General features: G+C 47.1%; 6 protein-coding genes across 15 annotated transcripts in view; 3 read left to right on the forward strand and 3 right to left on the reverse strand.

Moving 5' to 3' along the window:
* Positions 1-385: 385 nt before the first annotated feature.
* Positions 386-2739, reverse strand: LOC121589009. Its single transcript, XM_041907541.1, has 3 exons — positions 1835-2739; positions 1598-1746; positions 386-1506 (listed from the first exon to the last, which is right to left on the reverse strand). Exons 1-3 carry the CDS (start codon positions 2119-2121, stop codon positions 683-685), a joined length of 1260 nt encoding a protein of 419 aa, XP_041763475.1. The 5' UTR covers positions 2122-2739; the 3' UTR covers positions 386-682.
* Positions 2740-3902: 1163 nt separating this feature from the next.
* LOC121588594 lies at positions 3903-5040 on the reverse strand. Its single transcript, XM_041906692.1, has 2 exons — positions 4709-5040; positions 3903-4609 (listed from the first exon to the last, which is right to left on the reverse strand). Exons 1-2 carry the CDS (start codon positions 5023-5025, stop codon positions 4042-4044), a joined length of 885 nt encoding a protein of 294 aa, XP_041762626.1. The 5' UTR covers positions 5026-5040; the 3' UTR covers positions 3903-4041.
* A 506-nt stretch (positions 5041-5546) lies between these two features.
* On the reverse strand, positions 5547-6875 carry LOC121588593 (lanC-like protein 3 homolog). 2 transcript variants are annotated; one of them, XM_041906690.1, is made up of 2 exons: positions 6698-6875; positions 5547-6628 (listed from the first exon to the last, which is right to left on the reverse strand). In XM_041906690.1, exons 1-2 carry the CDS (start codon positions 6873-6875, stop codon positions 5550-5552), a joined length of 1257 nt encoding a protein of 418 aa, XP_041762624.1. In that variant the 3' UTR covers positions 5547-5549. The 2 variants fall into 2 exon arrangements, with proteins under 2 accessions (XP_041762624.1, XP_041762625.1); XM_041906691.1 differs by having other exon boundaries at positions 5547-6638; positions 6698-6804.
* A 165-nt stretch (positions 6876-7040) lies between these two features.
* Positions 7041-9117, forward strand: LOC121588592 (golgin-84). The gene is made up of 4 exons (XM_041906689.1): positions 7041-8361; positions 8432-8606; positions 8682-8757; positions 8843-9117. Exons 1-4 carry the CDS (start codon positions 7151-7153, stop codon positions 9055-9057), a joined length of 1677 nt encoding a protein of 558 aa, XP_041762623.1. The 5' UTR covers positions 7041-7150; the 3' UTR covers positions 9058-9117.
* Positions 9118-9126: 9 nt separating this feature from the next.
* On the forward strand, positions 9127-13072 carry LOC121588591 (ralA-binding protein 1). The gene is made up of 5 exons (XM_041906688.1): positions 9127-9473; positions 9594-9726; positions 9959-10798; positions 11114-11297; positions 11372-13072. Exons 1-5 carry the CDS (start codon positions 9293-9295, stop codon positions 12095-12097), a joined length of 2064 nt encoding a protein of 687 aa, XP_041762622.1. The 5' UTR covers positions 9127-9292; the 3' UTR covers positions 12098-13072.
* A 948-nt stretch (positions 13073-14020) lies between these two features.
* The window catches only part of LOC121590985, a 51611-nt gene continuing 45277 nt past the window's right edge, over positions 14021-20354 (forward strand). Inside the window, exons 1-2 of one of the 9 annotated variants that reach the window (XM_041911228.1) lie at positions 14021-14047; positions 15611-15881. The gene's annotated coding sequence lies outside the window, so the exon portion shown is untranslated. Of the gene's footprint in view, positions 14048-14196; positions 14351-14371; positions 14899-15544; positions 15882-20354 lie in introns of those variants that run through there. The other 8 variants (XM_041911227.1, XM_041911224.1, XM_041911222.1 and 5 more) reach the window with 8 other exon arrangements.

Genomic DNA, 20354 nt, shown 5'->3' on the forward strand with positions numbered 1-20354 from the left:
TTGCTAAATAGAATATTCTTTCAAAGAGTATGGTGTGCAATATGCTCTACAATTTAATGGTTATATCGTAAGATATTATCAAATTTCACGTTCGCTTTCACTCGATCTTAACGACCAACGTGTGATCATGCCGGGTTCTAAAAGCTTACTAAACTGATCACTGCTTACTAAACTGATGGTACCCAGATGGGAATCGATCCCGTTCAGCTTTGTAAAAACTGGCACGCCTAGCCAATAGACCACCCAGATTATCCAACCAACTAAACAGAACCCTTGCTACTTGTTTTTTCGTGGCGTAAAACAAGTGATAAAACATTTAGCATTAATTATTTTTTGGTTCTTTTTTTATTTATATTTCTTTACACTTAATAAGTTTGTTCTACACGTCCGATCGTCTGTGCAATTCTCAAGTGGAAATGCTTCAAGTCTATGCTGGTACGCGTCACGTCAGGAAACAAGTCACCTCAACATATTTGTCCTGTCCTTTTACAACGTCCACCAAGTTAGCCAGGTATTTCGTAGCCCAGTCGAAGAAATGATCGTCAGGTCACGATCGTCCAGGTCAGCTAATGATGTGTTCGAGAAGAGAGTAATGGAGTAAAGGTGAATTAAATCGAATTGACACTGCATGTACAATAACACTATCTTAAAATACGTTAAAGCCTACAATTCAAATTAACCCTCAAGCGCCCTCTCGTGGCCGGTTACGCAACCGATTGCTTCGCTGCCCAGCGGACGGATCCGTTTTGCGGTCAATTTTCCTGCCCATCAGGCGCAAACCCTTGGTCGCAATGCGATTCAACTTGGGCGGCTTGTACACCCCCTCGATCGGCCCAATATCGTACGTATGTATGCCATCCCCCTGGTCGATTACGGTACGCGTACCGTACTTCAACGGGAGGGTAAAATTCTTCTTATGCTTTTGCTGATAAATATCATAGAACAGAACGGTCAAATTGCCGATCACATCGTTCGTCGTCGGGCTGTAGTCTTCCCTTGGCAGGGCATCGAGATGCTTTTTGATCTGCTCGTACGTCACCGGGTTCGAGGCGTCGCCAATGTACACGGCAGGCTCAACGGAACCACCCCGGAGGGCGGCCTGTGACCTTGCCGGTGCACCAACCAGCTCCTCCGGTTTACCGCTCTGTACATAGCCATCCCGATCCCGCTCCAAGGGCATACAGCGACACCAAAATCCACTCCCACCGTTCATATCGAACTCTTTGCGATTTGCTCTGAATCGATGCGGAAGGTCCCGGCGCAAAGCAAGCCTTCTGGCGCGCAAGTTTGCCCTCCCCGGCCCGTGCTGTGGGGTGGAGTAGAAAAAGTGCATCGGTGCGCCAGTTTCGCATGGTGCGTTTGTGCGGTGATCCGTTTGAAAAGGATCCATAATACTACGGCGCATTCTCGGTATGCGATTACGATCACTATCGTCGTCCGGCAGCGATCGGCTACCGTTCACCCCGTTTATCACGTACCGTCTATTGCGGCAGTCGCACTGACACTCTGTAACGACGAAAAGAAAGCAAACGGAGGACATGAATGGTGAGGATTTTCACGACTTACACACACGCGCACAGGATGATCGCTAACTTACCCCGCACAGGATGATCAGCGTACGCTTCCAACTTCACTTTGGAGCACTTTGGCTTCCTTTTCGGCTCCAGCACCTCGAAATCGTAAGTGTCGTAGTTTTCCTCCTCGCAACAGCACGGCTTCTGGACGTCGTAGTGATAGTGGTACGATCTACATGCGCAAAACAAACACATCAAAACACCAAAATCTTTACAGAGAACTGATCCCTCCCGCATACGATCACTGTGCGATCACTTACTTCCGGCAGCCCCGCTCGGGCAAATCCTCGACGGCCGCATCCAACCGATCGTACGTTTCCTTATGGCAGTCGGTAAACTTTTCCACATCGTAGTGGAAGTTGTGCAGCTTCCGGCAGCCCGGATCCTTCGGAGCCTCCACGTCGAAGTGATGCCGACAGGCGGGACAGTCTTTGCAGCACGGTTCGCGCGGATAGCCATCGCGTGCGGGTAGGGCATCGCTCCATCGCACCCCGACGCAGATCACCAGCACCACCGCGGTAAGCACGATCCAGCCAACGAACTTCATCTTGTCACAGGTGAGCTCTGGAAGCTGACCAGCTATGGTGGGAATGTTTTATAACTTTTCTAACCCCAAACTGCCGCTTACAACACGCCGGCGCACATTTCGGACCCACAGAGGCAGATAACGAAGAGCTCGGATAACAGGGGAGTGCACGCGCCGTCGATGGTACGATGGTCGACAGTGGTTTGCTTTCGCGTAGAACGATTACAAACGGTAACCGAGCGTTACATAAAGCGCCTCAAGAAAGGTCACGTAGTGCAAACGGGTGAGCTCATTGTGCGGTTTGTTTTACTACGTTGGAACAACACAACTCCCCATAGGTGGCATAGCAGTGGAGTCTCACGGGCTCAGCATGTTTGGCCACGTTTGGCACGCTGTGGTAAGGATTTTTGTGTCCGATAAGCATTTCGCGCCAACGCAAGCTGGAGCGCAAGGTGTGGCGAAGCTTTTCATTTGCGCGAAAAAGCGCCGGCGCATCAAAGCGTTTAGGCAGATAAACGCGCAATGCGCCAGTGTTGGGGAGGTTGTGAGATTGTTGAATCACTCTCTGTCTGCTAAACGTGGATTAGCGGGTAGTTTGGTAGTTTTTAGCACGTGCCGTTTGTAGTTGGCAGTCTGTTGACAGTCTACGCTTTAAATAATGAATAAAAATAATAAAACATTTCATAAATATTTTAATTTACATGTATGCGTTTGGCAGTACAATCGTTAGATCATGTAGTACGTTGTAGACACGAACAGGTCGAGAGTGACCTTGTTACGGGCACGTCATTACAATGATACTGGATTATCAAATAAGCGTCCATGGTGGAGAAGGAGCTTACTCGATAATGATTGGAATGATTGTGGACGTAGAAACTTGAATCATTTAAGCAGACGTGATCGTTCACAGTTCAATCTGTCTTATCCATCTTAAGCCTGAAGACTAAATTCGTTTTTGTGCACGAAAATTGGCAAAATTTTGCAGGCTACGTCTGTCCTCGTTTGTGGGTAATGGTATTATCTGCGGCAGACGGTTGTACCCACCTATAACACCACAATAACACCTCGTCTCCTGTACACAGTGGCGACTAACAACATTGCTTTGGTTAAAAATGAGTTTAACGTCAGATTTCCGTTATTTTGGTTATTTTGTAAAATTTTGACTTTTTTCGGATGATGATTTTGGTTTTTTGTTTCAGCAGATGAAGATCATCTAACTGGGTTTCTGTAGGGTGATTTCAGCACGCTCCCATAGTGTAACAGTGCCATGCATTACTAAACCACTTGTCGGTTCTGAATACTTCAAATCCCATATAAACCGGGCGCTCTCCAAAATACTGGATTGAGATTGTACGCAACTGCTAGGTAAAACATGGTCATTCAATTCTATGGCAAAATTTTTACAGTTGTGGACGTATAATTAAATTTGTATTGTATTAATAAATGGAATTTCAGCCGTTTTATGGTCATTTTGGATATAATCTTTCGAGTTGCATCTGACTTTGTTATAGAAAGGTTCCGGTAAAAGAAGATCAAGAAAGACTGACCATTCAATCAGATCGTTCTAATTACTTTCAATGAAAACTTTGAAGTCTAGGTTTAATGACCTCATGGAATTTAGTATCAATAAAGAAGTGATGGAATGAAATATCTCAATTTCTGGTCTCCATGATTATTGGTATAATAAGCAGAACAGACCATCTCTATCTATTGCTGATAGCCATGGACTATCTAATTGGAATGCTGAAACGTAAGAAACCTGAAATCGACGTTAGAAATCAAAACTCTTACAACACCTCAGATATAATTATCACAAAAACATTATATTTTCTTGTTATTATGTACAAGCATGTATGCAAATGTGGAACGGCAAACCACTAGGTTTATACTAGCATATCACAACAGGAAATGAGCGAAATTGTCTGCCCTCCCATTCACATCCTAGACTACCAGCCCCGATACGCCATCGTCGGAAGAGCGTGCCCGACGGAAGTACGGACTGTCGTCCTCTTCCGTCTCTTCGACGTAACTATTGGCACACGTCGCACAACCACATTTGCTCTTAGTCTTCGAACACTTCGAGCAGTACTTAATGGGCTGCTCGGGAGAATAGTCCTCCTCCGAGTCGTCCATCTCCTCGGCCGTCGATTTGTCCTGGCAGTTGTCACACACTGGCCCATCCTGCGGACGTAAGTTAAACTTCGGCTCCTTCATCTCCACCTTGCCGTAGCAGATGTCAAAGTAGCTCTGATCTTTCGGATTGCACGGTGCCCCTTCCGCCTCCTCCGATGAGTGGACGCGATAGTGGACGCGCTTCCGCTTCGGTGGCTTCAGCTCCAGCACGTGCTTGTGCAGCTTGTACAGTTGCTCCTCCGCGATGCTATCGCGCTTGGGCGTCGGTGGCGGTGCCATCGGGTTAATGTACATGTGCAGGTCAGTTTCCGGGATTCTTTGCTTGTTTGCGTGCTCGATGGCCAGCTGCCGGCTGATCATGTCGACGGAATATTTGCTGTGAAAATAATAATAATAAAATAACCGCTTAACATTAGTCTTGACTGCGTTGCGTAACCGCGCGTCGATGCGCAAGTGTATGGCGCGATTTAGTTACGGTTTCGGTTGCGCTGGATGATGATCGAAACCACACTCGCACGATCGCGACTTGGCAAACTTCGGCTCGATGTGCTCCGAGCAGGAGGGACGAATGCGGTACTCCTGTTCGCAGGAGCAAACGTCCGGCGTCGGTTTTAGCTCCAGCGGCTTAGTAACGTTGCACTTTTTCTTCTTGAAAAATGGGAACACTTGAGGCGTTGGCCCGCGGGCAATCTTCAGCTCACATTCGCACTCGTTGTGATTGCACTTGTTGCACTTTGCGTCGGCCACGGCCAGCGCCACTAGGACAACCACCAGCGCTACCACGATCCTCATGATGGTTGTTGATCGGCAATCGGTTCACCTGTTCCGCAGGTGAGCAAACAGTTCTGAACTTGACCGTCAAAACGACTGACGGCACCAAAGACTCCCGGGGGTGGTTTTATACGTTGAAACCGATCGTTGGGCTAGTTGGTGGCTGGCGCTCCCAGCCATGTACCACGTTCGATTGTTATGCCGCCCAGCGGGCTAGCCAAGGTCACGCAGCCCCGTTGTGGCTCGGATGATGCAGACGCGACGTGCCTCGGCATGATTGCGGCAGGTGAGTTTCGGCGAGCAGGCGGCCCGCTACATCAATCTGCGAGGGGCCAGCAACGAAATAAACTGTTCATAGTTGATAGTTGCAAGCACGAAGTTACAGCGCACTGTGGTTGTGCATACCGGAACCGCCTTTCATTCTGCTACGCTGCATTTATCTACCTAGAGCGGAGTGAGATTCGGCATTTTTGGTTCGGGAGTCCATTCTCGATACTAAGTCCATAGTCTGGGAATTTGGAGTTTATAAATGGTCAATTTTATTTTTAAACACACTTTCGTTCAAACACATCCATGAACGGAAACGAGGACCGCATGGGAGAGAGCAGATCGACCAAAAAGCAAACCGTACCCGCCAACCCCTCGTACAAGCTGAAGGGGCGATCGGGTGCAAGCAGCACGCTTGCAAAGGAGTTTGAGTTTAGAAATTCAGCAAACTTTACCGCCCGATACAGATAACGCTTCTCACCCGTTAAGCGGTACATCAGCAGGAAGGCATAACCATTACCGGCTACCCCGTGACAAATGCCCGGCCCCTTGCGCAACAGTCCATGGCGCCAGAGTTCGTCGGCGCATTTTCTGCAACAATCGAGATACTTGTCCTCGCGGAAGGTGAGAAAGGCTTTAGCGAACAGATAAATCGCTCCACCACATCCATGGCACCAGTGGACGAGCATTCGGTTCGAATCAATTCGCGTAGGAAAGTTTCCACCGCCATCCTGCAGCGTGAGCACGTAATCGATCGTACTTTTGATGTCGGCTAGTTTGGTAGGGGAACCGCTGAAGCGATCCGTTGAATCCCGATCGAACCAGGGCGATTCTAGCAGAGCGTGCAGAATAGCACAAACTCCGTGAGCCGCACCGAGATACGCTTTTTCGTGATATTCATACATCAGAGGGACCGCTAAGCGCAGTGAGTTTGCTACACTACGGCCACGCTTTATGAGCGTTTGGCATATTTCGGAAATCGCTTCGTTTTCGATTGGTTTCGGCGTGATTGTTTGATTCAACCAGTACGCTCCGTGTAGGTAACCGGCCCGTCCTACAAGCACTTCATCTGCGTCGGTGCCTTTGACGTTGGCGCACGGTGGACATCCCTGCAGGAAGCATTCCAAATCGTTCTCCACCTCTTGCTGTTTTCCCATTTCGTTGGCGATTGCAGCAGATACGGCCGCAATGCCGGAACTGCCGCACAGAAAGGCAACGGCATTTTTGCTCGATTTATCGCGTTTCTCCCTCGAGCGGTGCTTAGCTTCGCCAATGTATTTCGATGCAAGTTCCAAACATGGAAACATGTGCTTTGTTTCGTCCGACTGTGCAAGTTTCCAAAACATGAAAGCAATTCCTGAGGGGAGCTTGTTGTACATTTATTGCATTATTGCAGAGATTTTATATGAAAATAATGAATACCAACCTGCGATTCCCACATAGAGATCGTCGCGCATCTTGCTGTTTACATTTTGTTGAATTATGTCCACGTACTTTTTGATAAGCTCCAGCACGCTCTCCCGAGTGACCAGCTGATTCTCCTCCTTGCCGTGCGTTTTTTCGTCGTAGTCATCGTAAGGATTGGCAAAGTATCGTTCACCCATCGGGACGAATCGAATGTGGGCACTTGCACAAAAAAAGGATATTCGTTGAAGGTGAAACAGTAAACAAACCCAGTTGTAAACATTGTCCCCGAAAATTGCATTGGCTGGCAGCACTGTCACTTTTGACAGCTGCCTTCAGCGTGACAGACGTAAATATTTACATTCCACAACATACAGAAAAAAGAACCAATTTCACGTACAATCTGTGTGCACCATCTTCAACCGAGTTCCTGTAAAACATTCCAAGCTGAAAGTATTAAAACATTCGATGCGCCATGTCCTGGTTCCAAGATTTGGCGGGCAAAGCGGAAAACATACTCACGAAAATTGATCAGAATGCGGCGACGGTGCTGCAAACACGTCCCATGTCTGATGATGTGGAAGGTGCTCCCCTGCTCGAGGTCAGTGTGATGACGAATGAAGTTCCTCCGCACCAGCCAGCACCCAAACCGAGGGTTGTCCAGAAAAGTACGCTGCTGAACAAAAAACCAGCCCGAGGAATGGTGCGCTCGGCGTCGAGTGCTTCGAACGAAAAAAGCTTAGACGTGGAGGTGGAAACACAATCGTCCAAGTCCGAGAAGCTGAATGCGTCCGAAGCATCGTCCAGGCGCAGCTCGGTGAACTCAAAGAAGGAAGGCACAGTGATCGATATGAGTGAGGCAGTGGCGGAAAATGCGAGCTACAGCAAACCGGAACCGAGCTACAGCATCGAGCAGGAACTGGCGGCGATCAAAATCGTGCTGGCTGAAATTAAGGCCGAACGGGACGAGCTGAAAAGTGAGCTTGATAGTACACTGTCGCAGCAGCTTAGCAATGGCGAGACGGAAAGCAAACTGCTTGAGCTCGAGGTGCTGTGCCAGAACCTGTCGGAGGAGAAAATGGCTTTGGCGGGAAAGCTGCTCAGCCTCGAGGAGGCCAACGGCAAGTACGTGAAATCCATCTCCGAGCTGGAATCAACGATTGCCAAGCACATACAGAGTGAGCAGGAGCTGAACTCCAAGCTGGACATGGCAAGGCTCGAGACGGAAAATGCGCTGTCCGAGCTGCAGCAGTATCGCGTTCGGGCACATGCGACACTACAGCTGAAAGAGAAAACGATCGAACAGTTGAAAGAGCAGATGAGTGGCAGCGGTAGAACGGACTCGACCGATTCAACCGACTCCAAGCACAGCAATGCGGAACAGATATTGCAAATAGAGCTGGAACAAACGCGGCAAGAGAAAGCTAACCTGACGGAAGAGCTGACCAGCCTGAATGAACGGATGAAACAGCGCGAAGCGCAGTGGATGAAGGCGGAAGAAAAGCTGCGGGTAACAGTACACGCCCTAGAACAGAATGTACAACGACTGGAGCAGCAAATTCTGCTGGATGCTGATAAGTTTAGCGTCCTGGAGGATGATTTTAAACTCAAGCAAAGGGAACTAGCATCCGTTCGGGAGGATTTGATTAAACAGCGCACCAGCTTCACGCTACGACTGCATGAAAAGTGTGTACTGGAGCAAGGATGTTTTGCTATATGGATGAACTCTTTTTAAGCGTGTTTTTCCCTCTTTCAGAGAGTCGGAGAACAGCAAACTTCGGAACAAAATCCACACTCGACCGGTTAGTCCACTAAATGATCAGGAAGAACGGCTAGCTTCGTTAACGCAGTCGTTAGTGCAAAAGCAAACGGCACTAGAAACTGTCACAGTCGAACGGAACGCACTTCGAATACAACTGGAAAAGTTGGAGGTAGGTTTCGATGTGTAAAATCAAACGCTGAATTTTGTATTTTTCTAATGGAAACGAAACCATATTTTGTTCCAGAACCAGTATAGAAACACCGCATCACAAGTGAGGCAGCAACGGGCAGTCTATCTAAACAGCAACGTAACTGATGATGGTAAAAACAACACAACCCTTGGACTTGTGGGTGATGCAGGAGTACAAATGAATTGATTTCTAAACCCCTTCTCTCTACCTTTCAGCCAAATCGCAAGTCCCAAACTTTATGCTCGAAACGCCATTCGACAACAACGTCGCTCGGCGAATGAAACGGGCATACTCGTCGCTCGATTCGATCGGCATACGGTTGGGCGTGTTTCTGCGTCGCTACCCGCTGATCCGCATTCTTGTGATAGTTTATGTGGCCGTGCTTCATCTATGGGTCATGTTTGTGCTCCTGTCGTCTACCCCGACATAATGCTTTAATCACGTTTTTGTTAGTTGTAAATTTTACGAATAAACTAAAAGTCCTCCTATAGTTAAACTCCAGTTTCGAGTTTCGTTCCGTATCGTTAATTAAAAGCGCAAGAAAGCAATACCATCGCAACGGTCAGTGAACGGCAGATCCTTTGAAATCCTTTCAGGGTGGTGAAATAGATTACACCACACCGAGCTGCGCTGTTGAGTGGTGTGGTGAAATTGCAGCCCGTCAAATGTCATTCGCTGCTGGGGCAAAGAAAAGTAAACAACAACAAATCGCGCACCTTCCCGATCAATTTCCCGTGGTGTGCAAAGTCGCGATGGATTTCGATAGTCCGGATTGTGTGGAAAAAGATTTTCCCGGCCTTTACGGTTCCGATGCTAGTGGGAAAAGCAAAAAGGATGACAAAGATTGTGCGTATTCCGTCGATGGGACCCCACGACACGCCCGTTTTCGGCCGGGGACCGAACAGACGCGAGAGCTAACTGAGGTGTTTCTTCTTTTGTCTGCTTTTTTTTGGTCACATTCAACAGTTAGTGACGCTGATCCGGAAAAGGTCAGCAAAAAGGAGCTGCTCATAGGCCGCAGAAAGGATAAGAAGGAAAAGAAAACAGCTTACGCCACCCTGGAAGGTGAAAGCTCGCCAGAAGAGGAGCTCGAAACAAAGTAAGAGCGCTGCTTCCTCCCTCCTCTCACCCAGGGGAGCACAGGGGTTGTGGGGCGCTGGCGGGAGTGCATGTGCATTAGTGTACGGCGGCAGCAGCAGCAGCAGCATGTGTGCTGCTCAGTCGCACTTGCAGTGTAGTGCAGAAGAACGCCCGCTCTGTTTGCACCCATTTCCATGTGCACTGTATACCGGTGTGAGTATGTGGAGTAAATCAATATTTCTTTTTGGTAGGAGCCCGTCGAAAGCGAAAAAATCGAAAACCTTCAAGTTTCCGTCGAAGAGCAAGGAAAAGAGGGAAAAGTCGCGTGAAAAGGACAAGGAAAGGCCGGAAACGTCGAAGCAGGAGGAAAGCGTCAAACCGCCGGAGAAGGGCGAAAAGGAAAAGGACAAGAAAAAGGACAAGGAAAAGAAGGAAAAGGAGAAGAAGGAAAAATCGAAAGACAAGAAGGATAAAAAGCTGAAGCAGGGCAGTGTCAGCGAGGAGGTGCTAGAGCTGGGCGACGCACAGCCCATCTTTGGCGTGTCGCTGGGCCTGGCAACCGAGCGGAGTCGCTGCCACGACGGCATTAACCTGCCGCTGGTTGTGCGCGACTGTATCGATTACCTGCAGGAGCATGGTCTGCAGAGCGAACAGATCTACAAGGTGGAGGCGGTCAAGACAAAGCTGCAGCAGCTGAAGCGAACGTACAATAACCGCGAGGGCTCGTGCAGCGGTGAGATGGACGTACCGATTGCCTGCGGACTGCTGAAGATGTTTTTGCGCGAGCTGCCGGAACCGATACTTACCACCGATCTGTCGTCGCGCTTCGAGGAGGTGGCCTCTCATTCGCAGGTTTCCCAGCAGGAGCAGGAGCTGGTGTGCTTGGTCGAGCAGCTGCCCAGCTGCAACCGAACCCTGCTGTCCTGGATGTTTATGCACGTCGATGCCGTGACGCAGAATGAAGATTTCACCAAGATGAACGCGCAGAACATTGCGATGCTGCTGAGTCCGACGCTGCAGATGTCGCACCGCCTGTTCGTGGCGATACTGTGCCACTGTAGCACACTGTTTGCCGACACCATCTTACATAAGTGAGTATCTCGTAGGGTTGTTTCGGCTTTCGGCTGATTGCCTGTGTATCTAGATAAGTTGTGTACCGTCAGCATAGCTCAAACAACTCAAGATAAGAAAGCAATGGTTGTCCGCGTGTAGTGCATTACGCACGTTGGCACAGTTTTCTCAAAAGCACCGTTGAATAGGTATCGTGGTTGTAGAAAACTTGCCGTCGTGATGTTTAAAAAGACTCGAGTAAAGCTTCTTTCTAGCTTTTTGCTCAAGTACGGAGACATTGCGTTGAGTGAAGCTAGTTTTTAACAGCTAATATCGGTTTCCACGTTCACTTTCAGGTATGTTCCACCGATAACAGCATCCAGCCCAAATCTACCCGAAACACCCGAGGAAATATCGACCGAGCTAAGAAAGCAGGAGAGTCTACTGGCACAAATACACGCCGAAATGAACGCCGGCTTTGTGACGAAGAAGCGCGAAGAACAGCTTTGGGAGGTGCAGCGCATTATTACACAGCTGAAGGTAAGTATGGCTAAGCCACATGAGCAAACATTGTGCACCCCAGTTCCTCACCCATTCCCTCCTACTTGTTGCAGCGCAAGTTACGCTCGTTCGAGAAAAAGTCCGACTGCGTACAAAAAAGCCTCGACGACACGGTCGATGGTGATATTTCGATTGATTTGAATCTGCAAAAGGCGAAACTGTCCTGCTCGGACGATGAGTCGTCGATCAAAACGGTAACAGCGATCTCAACCGAGTCGGCCACAAACACGGAAGCCAAAAACACACCCCAAGAAACGCCGGACGAAACGGCCCCGGCCGAACGCAAACTGTCCATAGCCGATTCTCCCGACACGGCCATGGCGACGGCGGTGGGGAAAGCGGACGGTGCCGCTGCAGGTCAACCGGTCGCCTCGGAAGCCCCGGTCCCGGTAAGTGATAAGGTAACCGTGACGGACAACGGGTTTTTGCTGCTGCCCCAAAACCATCCGGAGTACTTGACGCTCATACGGCTGCAGCTGGAAAATCAAGAGCTGGTCAACTGGAAAGCGCAACTGCAGGCCCGCATTCAAACGGAGCGCAATGAGATAGTGAAGATGAAGAAGCTGCTAGTGGTGGATGGGTGCGCGAACAATGCGCCCGCCAGCCTGGACGCCTCGCTGACGGCTAGCGAGGAGTATGATAAACTGATGGCACATTACGTGAAGGAAAATGCGCTGCTCGAGCAAAAGCGCCAAATGCTGGCGAAGGAAATATTTGAAGAAAACAAGAACCTGATACAGATGCAGGTAGAGCTGGCACTGAACCGATACAGAATTTAAGAGTGTGACTGGAGGGAGGTGTATGTTGCAGATGGATCGAAATTAGCTCTCTATCGCTCGCGTAAGCTCAGGTTTATTCCAACACGCCTAAGCTCGTGCAATGGAATACGGTTGAGTGTAATATTCTCAAGGCAAAGTGCATAATGTTTGAATTTGAGTAGTTTCCATTGACCTCGCGCTGTGTAAAACATAGCTTTAAGAGGTTTGTTTTTTTTAGTAGTGTATTCAAACATTTTAAATGAGCTCTTCTGAGGTAGATGCAGCTTGTGGTCCGTAGAATAATCTTTCAAAGACTATTTATTATGTAAAATATTAGCCGCACACAGTATAGCAATAGAGCTCTGCCAATCTGCACACCAACGGGCAACTAAAACGCGAAAGAACATCATTTGTAGGAGCAAAACTAGCATGCATGAATCGTCCTCACCTTTATATTTGCACTGTGCTCCAAGCGTGCTGAGTGCACTGCTGGTAAAACCGACATCGCTGTCTGCAAAGGGGAAGTTGTACAGTCGAAGGAGCGTGAGCAACTTTGGTGTGTTCGAATTTGAATTCCCCTTCTCGTTGCTTTTTTGTTTGCGAGAGCGGTTCCAAAATGTATGTTCCTTTCGGCTGTTGTTACATGCAAGCGAAGGCACCACAAAAGAAAAGAAATATGCGCGCGCACAAAACAAAAATTGTTTCGAGCGGTAACGTGGTGTACCGAGAGATAAGTAAATACGGTGCGACGTGGTGGTGACAATTGGTGGTGGTACCCTGTGCTGGGGGATGGATTTCCACTCAAATTTTTGCTCACCAAGCGGGGGAAGACAAACACACAGTGTGTGCAGCGCAAATTGCAGCAGCTGTGTAAAGTGGTTGGGTGTGCAAAAATAAAAATCTGAAAAATGCTTTTCACACAAATATTTACAGATTGAACAGTCAAGTGCAAAAGCGAGAACAAACATGTTTCAATAAACGGAAATATATTAACCAATTAACGAATGTTAAGTTTATTGTTTCATTCTTACTACAAAAATTCTTCATTCATCAAGGTAAGCCTTGTGGAAGGGATTGTAGAAGGTGAACACATGTGTCCTTTTGCGCTACAGCAAATCGCAACTGTTCGCTGTGTGTGCGAGTGTGTGTGTGTGGATGCTGTGAGAAACATAAAGCGAAATGCATATCATCGGAAAAACGCACCGCACCGATGTGCGAGGGTGGATTATTTGTTTTTTTCTTCTTCTATTTTCCTTTCATATCTTCCCTTCCAGTTGTACACGTTCCACGTCGTAAAGGGATGTGTTGTCAAAAATCGTGCCTACCTTAGCACGTTCTGTCCTTCTCACTTCCCAACCATCAGCTGCCTCGACAGCGTGTAGTGCGATGCGACTGCAACCTTCCTTCGAGCTGCATTGATGTGTAGGGAGCGGCGATGCTAGCGGAGGTGCTCACCAAAGGGGAGAGGAATTCAAATATCCTTCTTCCCCCAGTAAGCGATTTTACCGAGTGGGCGCCTTCATTGCAGAAACCAACAACACGAGGAAAAAAACAGGACAAACGAAAGGGAAACCGATCGCACACAACTACACCCGCGCGAACGTGTGTTGGTTGAAAAGGAACGTGAACACACCAGCGTGAAATAAAAATCGGCAGGAGAAAAGTTTGCATGCTGTTCCGCTCTCCGGCTGCTGTCCTGTTCCCCAAAACCACCACCACTCCTGCTGTCCTGTTCAAACGCTCTGCATTAGTACTGCTCTCCTTCTGCCTTGAGGACGACAAATGTGTAGGATTGAAATATTCTGTCTCTTTCTGTATCACGCTCGTGCTCTCTCCCTCTCTCTGTCTCGCTCTCTACTTCTCTGTCTCGCGCTCGTCCTCGGCGTTGCCATGTGTTGTCCGGTGCGCGCGGTCGCTGCACGGAATGGGGCGAGTGCGTTCTTTTTTGTTGCTGCCTTATACGAGAGGAAGGTGGGGGAGGGTATCGTCGTGCCCTTAAGCAGCCGGACACGGGGCCGGGCGGGGTGGTTACATGGACGGTTGCTCGGAACCGCGACCGCTCGGGAGTCCGAGTCTGACGCACACCTTCGCCGCACAGTGTCAGTCAGTCTGTAAAAAAGTCGCGTCCGAAGCGGTAGCCTCCGGAACGGCGCGTGTAGCCCGGCTACCCCAGGAACACACAAGCAAAAACATACACTCACACGCACAGACGGAAGCGGAGCTACGAGGGGTTGGAGATCTCTTTTTTTTAGGGGGGAAATTTTGTGAACCAAAGTAGGCAAAAGTGTAACCACACACGGCAACAACATATAATACAACAAAGTAGGCCCGGCATCGGTTCTACTGCAAGTAGTGCGGCAACGCGGGCGCGACATTCGCTCTGTGTTTGTGTGCGCTCGTATACCATCCCGGACGGACGCTATAGTGTGTTTGAAATGATTAGTTAGGTGTTGTGTTTTATCGTTGTGAAGTTTTGTGCCCGAATGTTTTGTGTGCTTCTCGCGTCCTGGAGTGACTTGCCCGAAGTGTTGCCCGTAGCTGAAGTCATAAGGACATTACAGAGGCACACACGAAGAACACTAGACCGTTCAATCAGTGGTGATGTGATCTGTAATGGATTTTCCTGTTTGAATCCTGTAGGATTTTCGGAAATGTGAATGTTCCGCGGGCTTGCTCGATTCTAACAGCGTGTGACTAATTGTGCAATGTGCGCCCTTCCGTGCCGAAAAGTATTCGCGGAAATACAATGTGCTTTCGATGCGTGAATATCCCCAACAAGGAGGAACATTTGTGAAACTTAGTAGAACTTGCTGTGGTGCAAAGTGCGTTTCGATACCTTTTTAAAACTGCTTCACGCGATTCCATTTCAGCGTTGTTCAGCGTCTCTCCACGACGCCCCGTTTTCCCCAACTGGAGCAAAATTGATTATTTTTTTGATTTACGACACATCCTTCCTTTGTTGAATCCCGCTTCGGACCATGTGGGTAGGTGGGAGCGTTGGAAGTTTTTATTTTCAAGTTTCCGTGTCAAATAGAAGAAAATATCGAAGGGGCTTGCATTCCTTTTTTTTATTATTTCCTCAAGAATCATGATGAATTCATGGGTTTGGTGCGGAGCGATTGGGGGTATTGGGTGGGATCGTGTTTTTTTATTATCATTATTCCGGCCCCTATGTACTAGGTGGAAGCTTAAACTGTTTCGTAAACTCACAAATATCGATTCAACAGAAACTATAAATCGGGTTTGGGTGCGAAACAAAGAAAAAGAAACAGTTTTACATTCCCGGTGGTTGTGTAAAACTCCAGCAGTCAAATCTTTTCCACGAACAAAAACTTTGATTGCTCAAATGGTGGATTAAATGTCTTCAAAAAATTGTTTTCTTGGCGGGGGCAATAAATCGCTAGTATATTTAGAAGTATATGCAACATAAAACATATAATGCTTGTGTGAATGTAATGTAATTGATAGTTGTTTCGGAATTTCATCCAACGATGATCGAACGTTGTCTGTTTTGTCTTCTCGCCTGATCGCTAGTGACCGACCAACGTGAATGTATCCCACTGTACTAGCAACAAGTTAAGCGCGACATAGTAGGGAAAAGAAGATATAATAATATTGTGATAAGAAAAGCAGAAAGTGTGTATTAAGTAGAAGCAGAAGAAGAAGAAAAAGAAGAATAAGAGGTGTTCGGAACGTCCGTTTTGCCTCTGTACCAATTCTACCTCACCTCCTACCAGTACCAATACAGTGCAATCCGGATGTCGTTGGGCGAGCGGCGTAGAAGTGCTTAAACACGCTCACTAAGGTAAGAGAAAGTTTCAGCATTTTAGTGTTTTTTGTTTAATCTAAGACAAAATTTAAAACAAATTCAAAGAATCAAACTCTTCTGAGACTATTTAGAACTTTCAAACATCACAGATGTTACTGTACCTTAGGGTGACCGGAACCGACATCCCTTTGTCCAGTCTCTGGTCCAGTGCGTGAAACATTCCACCCCTAGTAGGTGGTGCATGGTATCGAATGGCCGGGGTGGATGGGCTGAGCTAGGCCGAGATAAGCTGAGAGGGAACAACCTTCGGCAATGTTCTTCTTCAGGGTTAATTAGTGAACCGACACACAGGCACACACTCACCAAAATACACACAAACAGCAGGTTATGTTGAGCCGGAAGTTGTAAGCCTGGCTGACCGAAGGGAGGATGATAAAGGCCATTGAACTTTACAATCTCGCCTGCAGGGTGCGGTTTGCGAATGGAACGATGAAGGGATTTATCGCATTTAATTTGCGGCAAGAGTATCCATTTATTGGTACCAGTAATGTGAAAGAGTTTGTTTGTTGGATAGTTAAGTTTATTTGTATTTATACTCCTTTTTTTGGTGAAGGTGTTGTGAAGCTCTCTGTCAAAATTAAGAACTTGTGTGTGCAAATTGCATGAGCGTGGAAACCAACCTTTTACTGAAACTATTTGGTTAGTACATTGCTAGTTAGTATACACACATAAGCAATACGGCCCTTTTGGAACGTTCCTCATGTACTGTATAAGAAAAACACACAAATGCGCAAAGGAGTTTTAATGATTCATTATTATTATTTCCTCATTAAAAAACATGCTTGTTGTAAAAACACAGCTCAAAAAACGACAAAGCTTTTTTGTTTACATTAAATTAGATTATCTACGGTTAGTTTATCGAGGAAACAATGGTCGTACTCGGTACGGTGAGCTGTGCTAAATTTTATCAAAACACTGCTAAGCGATTGCGTACCGCAATTATTTCTAATTAACATCATTTCAAGATAAATATAAACGAATCTTTCTCGGAATTTTAGTCACAATGCAAACACAAACACAACAATTGACCAATACATATAGCGTAATGCTTCCAATTACGGACATTTAAGACATTTTTGATATTTGAAATTTTAATGCTAATTCAAATTTAATCGGCCATAATAGCTCTGCTTACCTCAGTTAACTAAAACAAACCTTCTAAATTTGAGGAAAAATAAAATATTTCCAATAATTTTACTCAAAACATTGCAAAAATACATGAAATTACAATGATATTTTGATTCATGTTCCGGACAGTTTCGACTGCATGTTTCATATTACGGACGTTTTGATTCAAAATCTGGACAGCCACGGAATTTCGTCAGTTATCTTGACTTTTACCCGCACAATACATCTTTTTTTTTATTTTAACTTATTTTAAGCTCTGGACACCCAATTCTGAGGGTCGATGGCCTCAGAACGGTGGCCTGCTATCCTGCTATGGTTACAATAAGTCACAGAAAGCCAAGCTCTCTTCATTAGTGGGTACTGGCAGGCCTTGACCAACAGCGGTTGTTGTGCCAAAGAAGAAGAAGAAACATATATATATTTATGTAATTGATCAGAATTTGCTTCGGTTGTCCGGAATTAAAAACAAGGTAAAAATAATTCGTTTCGAATTCCGGACATTTAATGCTGTTAGTGTTTAAAATAAATTCAGAGCACAATATGATACAACACTGTTGTTATCACGTTGATAACTACGTCGACAATTAATTCCTAATTGAATGAAGAATTATAGACAAAATTACACTGGCGTCGGTTTTTAGCAAAACTGCTAAAAAGCAATAGGTGGTTTAGCAAATAGGCGATGAACTGACGTATAGAAAATATTTATTTACTGTGGCATACTAGGGCCTAATAGGGGTCAGACACATTTTTAATTGATTCTAGTACGTCATGGCAATCATCTAAAAAAATATAATCAGTATGGGCAGCGATAAAACATGAAAAAAAAAATTGTTAAATACATGAAAAATTTCCGGAGTTTGAAGCTGTCCGTAATTTGAATCAGAACGGTATGTAACATGACATAAGTATTGTAAAAGATCTCCAGTAGATAATTTACGGCCAATCAATGAACCACAGTTAAGATAGCTCTCTCTCTCTCTCTCTCTCTTTTAGACTACATTTAAATCAACAATAGTAAATACTCTTTTAGGGCTTTACTTTTCGATGACCGGTTGAATGTTGTCGAAGAAACGATTCGATGGTCCTTCTCTAATTCTACTGCATATTTCCATTTCCTGCCCCCACTCCCCGTTCCCTCCGGTCATTCAAACTCCTTCAAACCACCAATTTACTGGTGCGCAATTTTCTCTCCTATTACAACAGTTGATTCCGTTGGCCAAGCAAAAAAAAATAAGAAAGAAGAAAACTCTTCTGCTTCTTTCTGCCCGTCACATACATACACACACACACGTTTGCCCTCTCCGAAACCACCGATACCGTCGAGCGAATACCGGGGCGAAGTCTTATCAATATTTCTGATCAGATCATCAATAAATAAATATTAATAATTTTCCTCCAATTTATTTTTTGTGAAATTAGGAAATAGAAAAGCCTTCACCGTGGCGAATGTAATGTCCTTCGCTCACCGAAGGACGGCACCACAAGGGTGGCACACACAAGGATGGCAAGGGAGTGGGTGGACGGGCTGGCAATTCTGGTCCTATTTGCGTTCGCCTGTGTCCTGTGCCCTGTGCCTTGGGTGCGGTGGTGAGGAGCGCGTGTGCATGTATCTATTCGTACATGGGCGATTTGTCCTGTCAGAGGAAGAAGCAGAATAAGCAGAGAAAGGACATAAAGATACGCCACGCAAAAGGTGGCTGGAGGATATTTGTTTGCCTATTTTTGGCCACCCTCTGTAGTGTATGTGACGTTTCGCGCGCGCGCGCGCCTGTGTATGTGCGTGTGCCCGCATAAAGACGGTTTTATTTCATCCCGTTTTCCCTGCGTGCCCCTTGTGCTGCGCGAAATCTGCCCCGTTGGCCCTCACCCTCCCGGCCCTTATATCATCACCTTGAAGAGGCTTCTTATTCTTAGTCTTCTTCGTCTGGCGGGTCGGGCCGTACACTGGAAGCATCGGGAAGGGGAGGAGTAGGACCGACCTGTGTCACTTTTCAACACTGGCCGCGGCGGTACCCGGTTCGTTACATGGTTCTGTACGAGTTGCCTTTTTTTCTTGCACCTCTTTTCGGCTTCCCTGGTCACCCGTCCTTGCCCACCCTCCTCAAAAAGGATACAAGTGCCGATGATGGAAGATGATGACGATGTTGATGATGATGTTGTTGGCGATGATGTATGCTCGATTGTGTCGTCGTGTGGTATCCGGTGGACAAAATCGACTGCCCGCTCACTCCCTGCCGCTTCGGCACCCTCGCGCCTCTTTCTACCAACTACTATGCTGCCTGTTGGCGATGACACGGTAGCTTTTCATAACGGGGCGGGTGTCGTTTTTTTGTTGTTGTTATGCTCGTCGGCCACACACGGCGGCTGGGGTGGATTATGTGCGCCTAACTAGATATCGAGAGTGGCGGCGAATGGCTCTCCATAGGATAGGCGCCCCTCGAGCCGGTGCTTGGTTGACCAAAAAACCTTCGCCACCTTCCTTCCGCGTGTTGCCGTCGTCGCCGGGGTTGGGACGGAAGAAAGCATAACTGTGCGATAGCAGGAAGAGGAGCGGACGAAGAAGAGGAAGAAAAAAACAGTACTCATAATAACCACCCACCAACCAACCACCCACGTCCACACATGGCGAGCTGCAGGGTTTGCCGTGGGGTTTCGGGGAAATTTTCCACAAACAGGAAATTTATCTGCCCAGCCAGCCATCCGTGCGCGCGCCCCCTCCACCGCTGCCGCTAGAAGAAGTCGCAATTGCCAGGTCGCTTCTTCGCCAGTGTGTGTACATGTTGACGTTACACAATCCAACTGACGTGGGAGGGGGCTTGGTGGAGGGAGAATCCGGATGAGGAAGGACAAGTGAAGATAGGTAGCGGGGAAGTGACTGTCCAGCAGCAATCGTAGGGAAAATGTATCAAATCGCCATGTCATTGAATAAATGAGAAGAAAATTACATTGAAATCAGTAAGAATTGACATGGCGAAAGTGGTTTGCAGGATGCAGGAACGGGAACCGCTATTCGCTATTCGGCCAATGGGAATGGAAATGGTGGGGAGCAGAGGGAAGAGAAAGAAGCAGATATGAAGTGTCCTCTTGTCGTGGGCACTGGTCGCTGGATGGTCTGTTATTGATAGGAAAATGGACAAATGTCACCGAAAATTGAAACATGTCCTGAACCTCCTCGTGATTACGGTGGCATCAATGGATAGCTATATTGGTAGATCATTTCGATCGTTCACTGGTTGGGCTGCTAGAAACGATCCTTTGAAGTGTGCTAAAGATTTGGCTGTACATTCGTGCATTGAGTTAATCGAAAACTGTAAATAA

The sequence above is a fragment of the Anopheles merus genome, chromosome 2R (genome assembly GCF_017562075.2).
Source record: "Anopheles merus strain MAF chromosome 2R, AmerM5.1, whole genome shotgun sequence".
NCBI classification, from domain to species: Eukaryota; Metazoa; Arthropoda; class Insecta; order Diptera; family Culicidae; genus Anopheles; species Anopheles merus.

What these genes read in the sequence shown, in the direction of transcription:
- LOC121588591 (XM_041906688.1), top strand. Translation starts at nt 9,293, where the DNA reads ATGTCATTCGCTGCTGGGGCAAAGAAAAGTAAACAACAACAAATCGCG. An exon ending in CAAAAAGGATGACAAAGATT is followed by an intron (nt 9,474 to 9,593) that starts GTGCGTATTCCG and finishes CACATTCAACAG; the next exon opens with TTAGTGACGCTGATCCGGAA. An exon ending in GCCGACACCATCTTACATAA is followed by an intron (nt 10,799 to 11,113) that starts GTGAGTATCTCG and finishes GTTCACTTTCAG; the next exon opens with GTATGTTCCACCGATAACAG.
- LOC121588592 (XM_041906689.1), top strand. Translation starts at nt 7,151, where the DNA reads ATGTCCTGGTTCCAAGATTTGGCGGGCAAAGCGGAAAACATACTCACG. An exon ending in ACGCTACGACTGCATGAAAA is followed by an intron (nt 8,362 to 8,431) that starts GTGTGTACTGGA and finishes TCCCTCTTTCAG; the next exon opens with AGAGTCGGAGAACAGCAAAC. An exon ending in CAGCAACGTAACTGATGATG is followed by an intron (nt 8,758 to 8,842) that starts GTAAAAACAACA and finishes TCTACCTTTCAG; the next exon opens with CCAAATCGCAAGTCCCAAAC.
- LOC121589009 (XM_041907541.1), bottom strand. Translation starts at nt 2,121, where the DNA reads ATGAAGTTCGTTGGCTGGATCGTGCTTACCGCGGTGGTGCTGGTGATC. An exon ending in CCCGAGCGGGGCTGCCGGAA is followed by an intron (nt 1,747 to 1,834) that starts GTAAGTGATCGC and finishes TTGCGCATGTAG; the next exon opens with ATCGTACCACTATCACTACG. An exon ending in CGCTGATCATCCTGTGCGGG is followed by an intron (nt 1,507 to 1,597) that starts GTAAGTTAGCGA and finishes TCGTCGTTACAG; the next exon opens with AGTGTCAGTGCGACTGCCGC.
- LOC121588593 (XM_041906690.1), bottom strand. Translation starts at nt 6,875, where the DNA reads ATGGGTGAACGATACTTTGCCAATCCTTACGATGACTACGACGAAAAA. An exon ending in TCTCTATGTGGGAATCGCAG is followed by an intron (nt 6,629 to 6,697) that starts GTTGGTATTCAT and finishes AGCTCCCCTCAG; the next exon opens with GAATTGCTTTCATGTTTTGG.
- LOC121588594 (XM_041906692.1), bottom strand. Translation starts at nt 5,025, where the DNA reads ATGAGGATCGTGGTAGCGCTGGTGGTTGTCCTAGTGGCGCTGGCCGTG. An exon ending in CATCCAGCGCAACCGAAACC is followed by an intron (nt 4,610 to 4,708) that starts GTAACTAAATCG and finishes TTATTTTCACAG; the next exon opens with CAAATATTCCGTCGACATGA.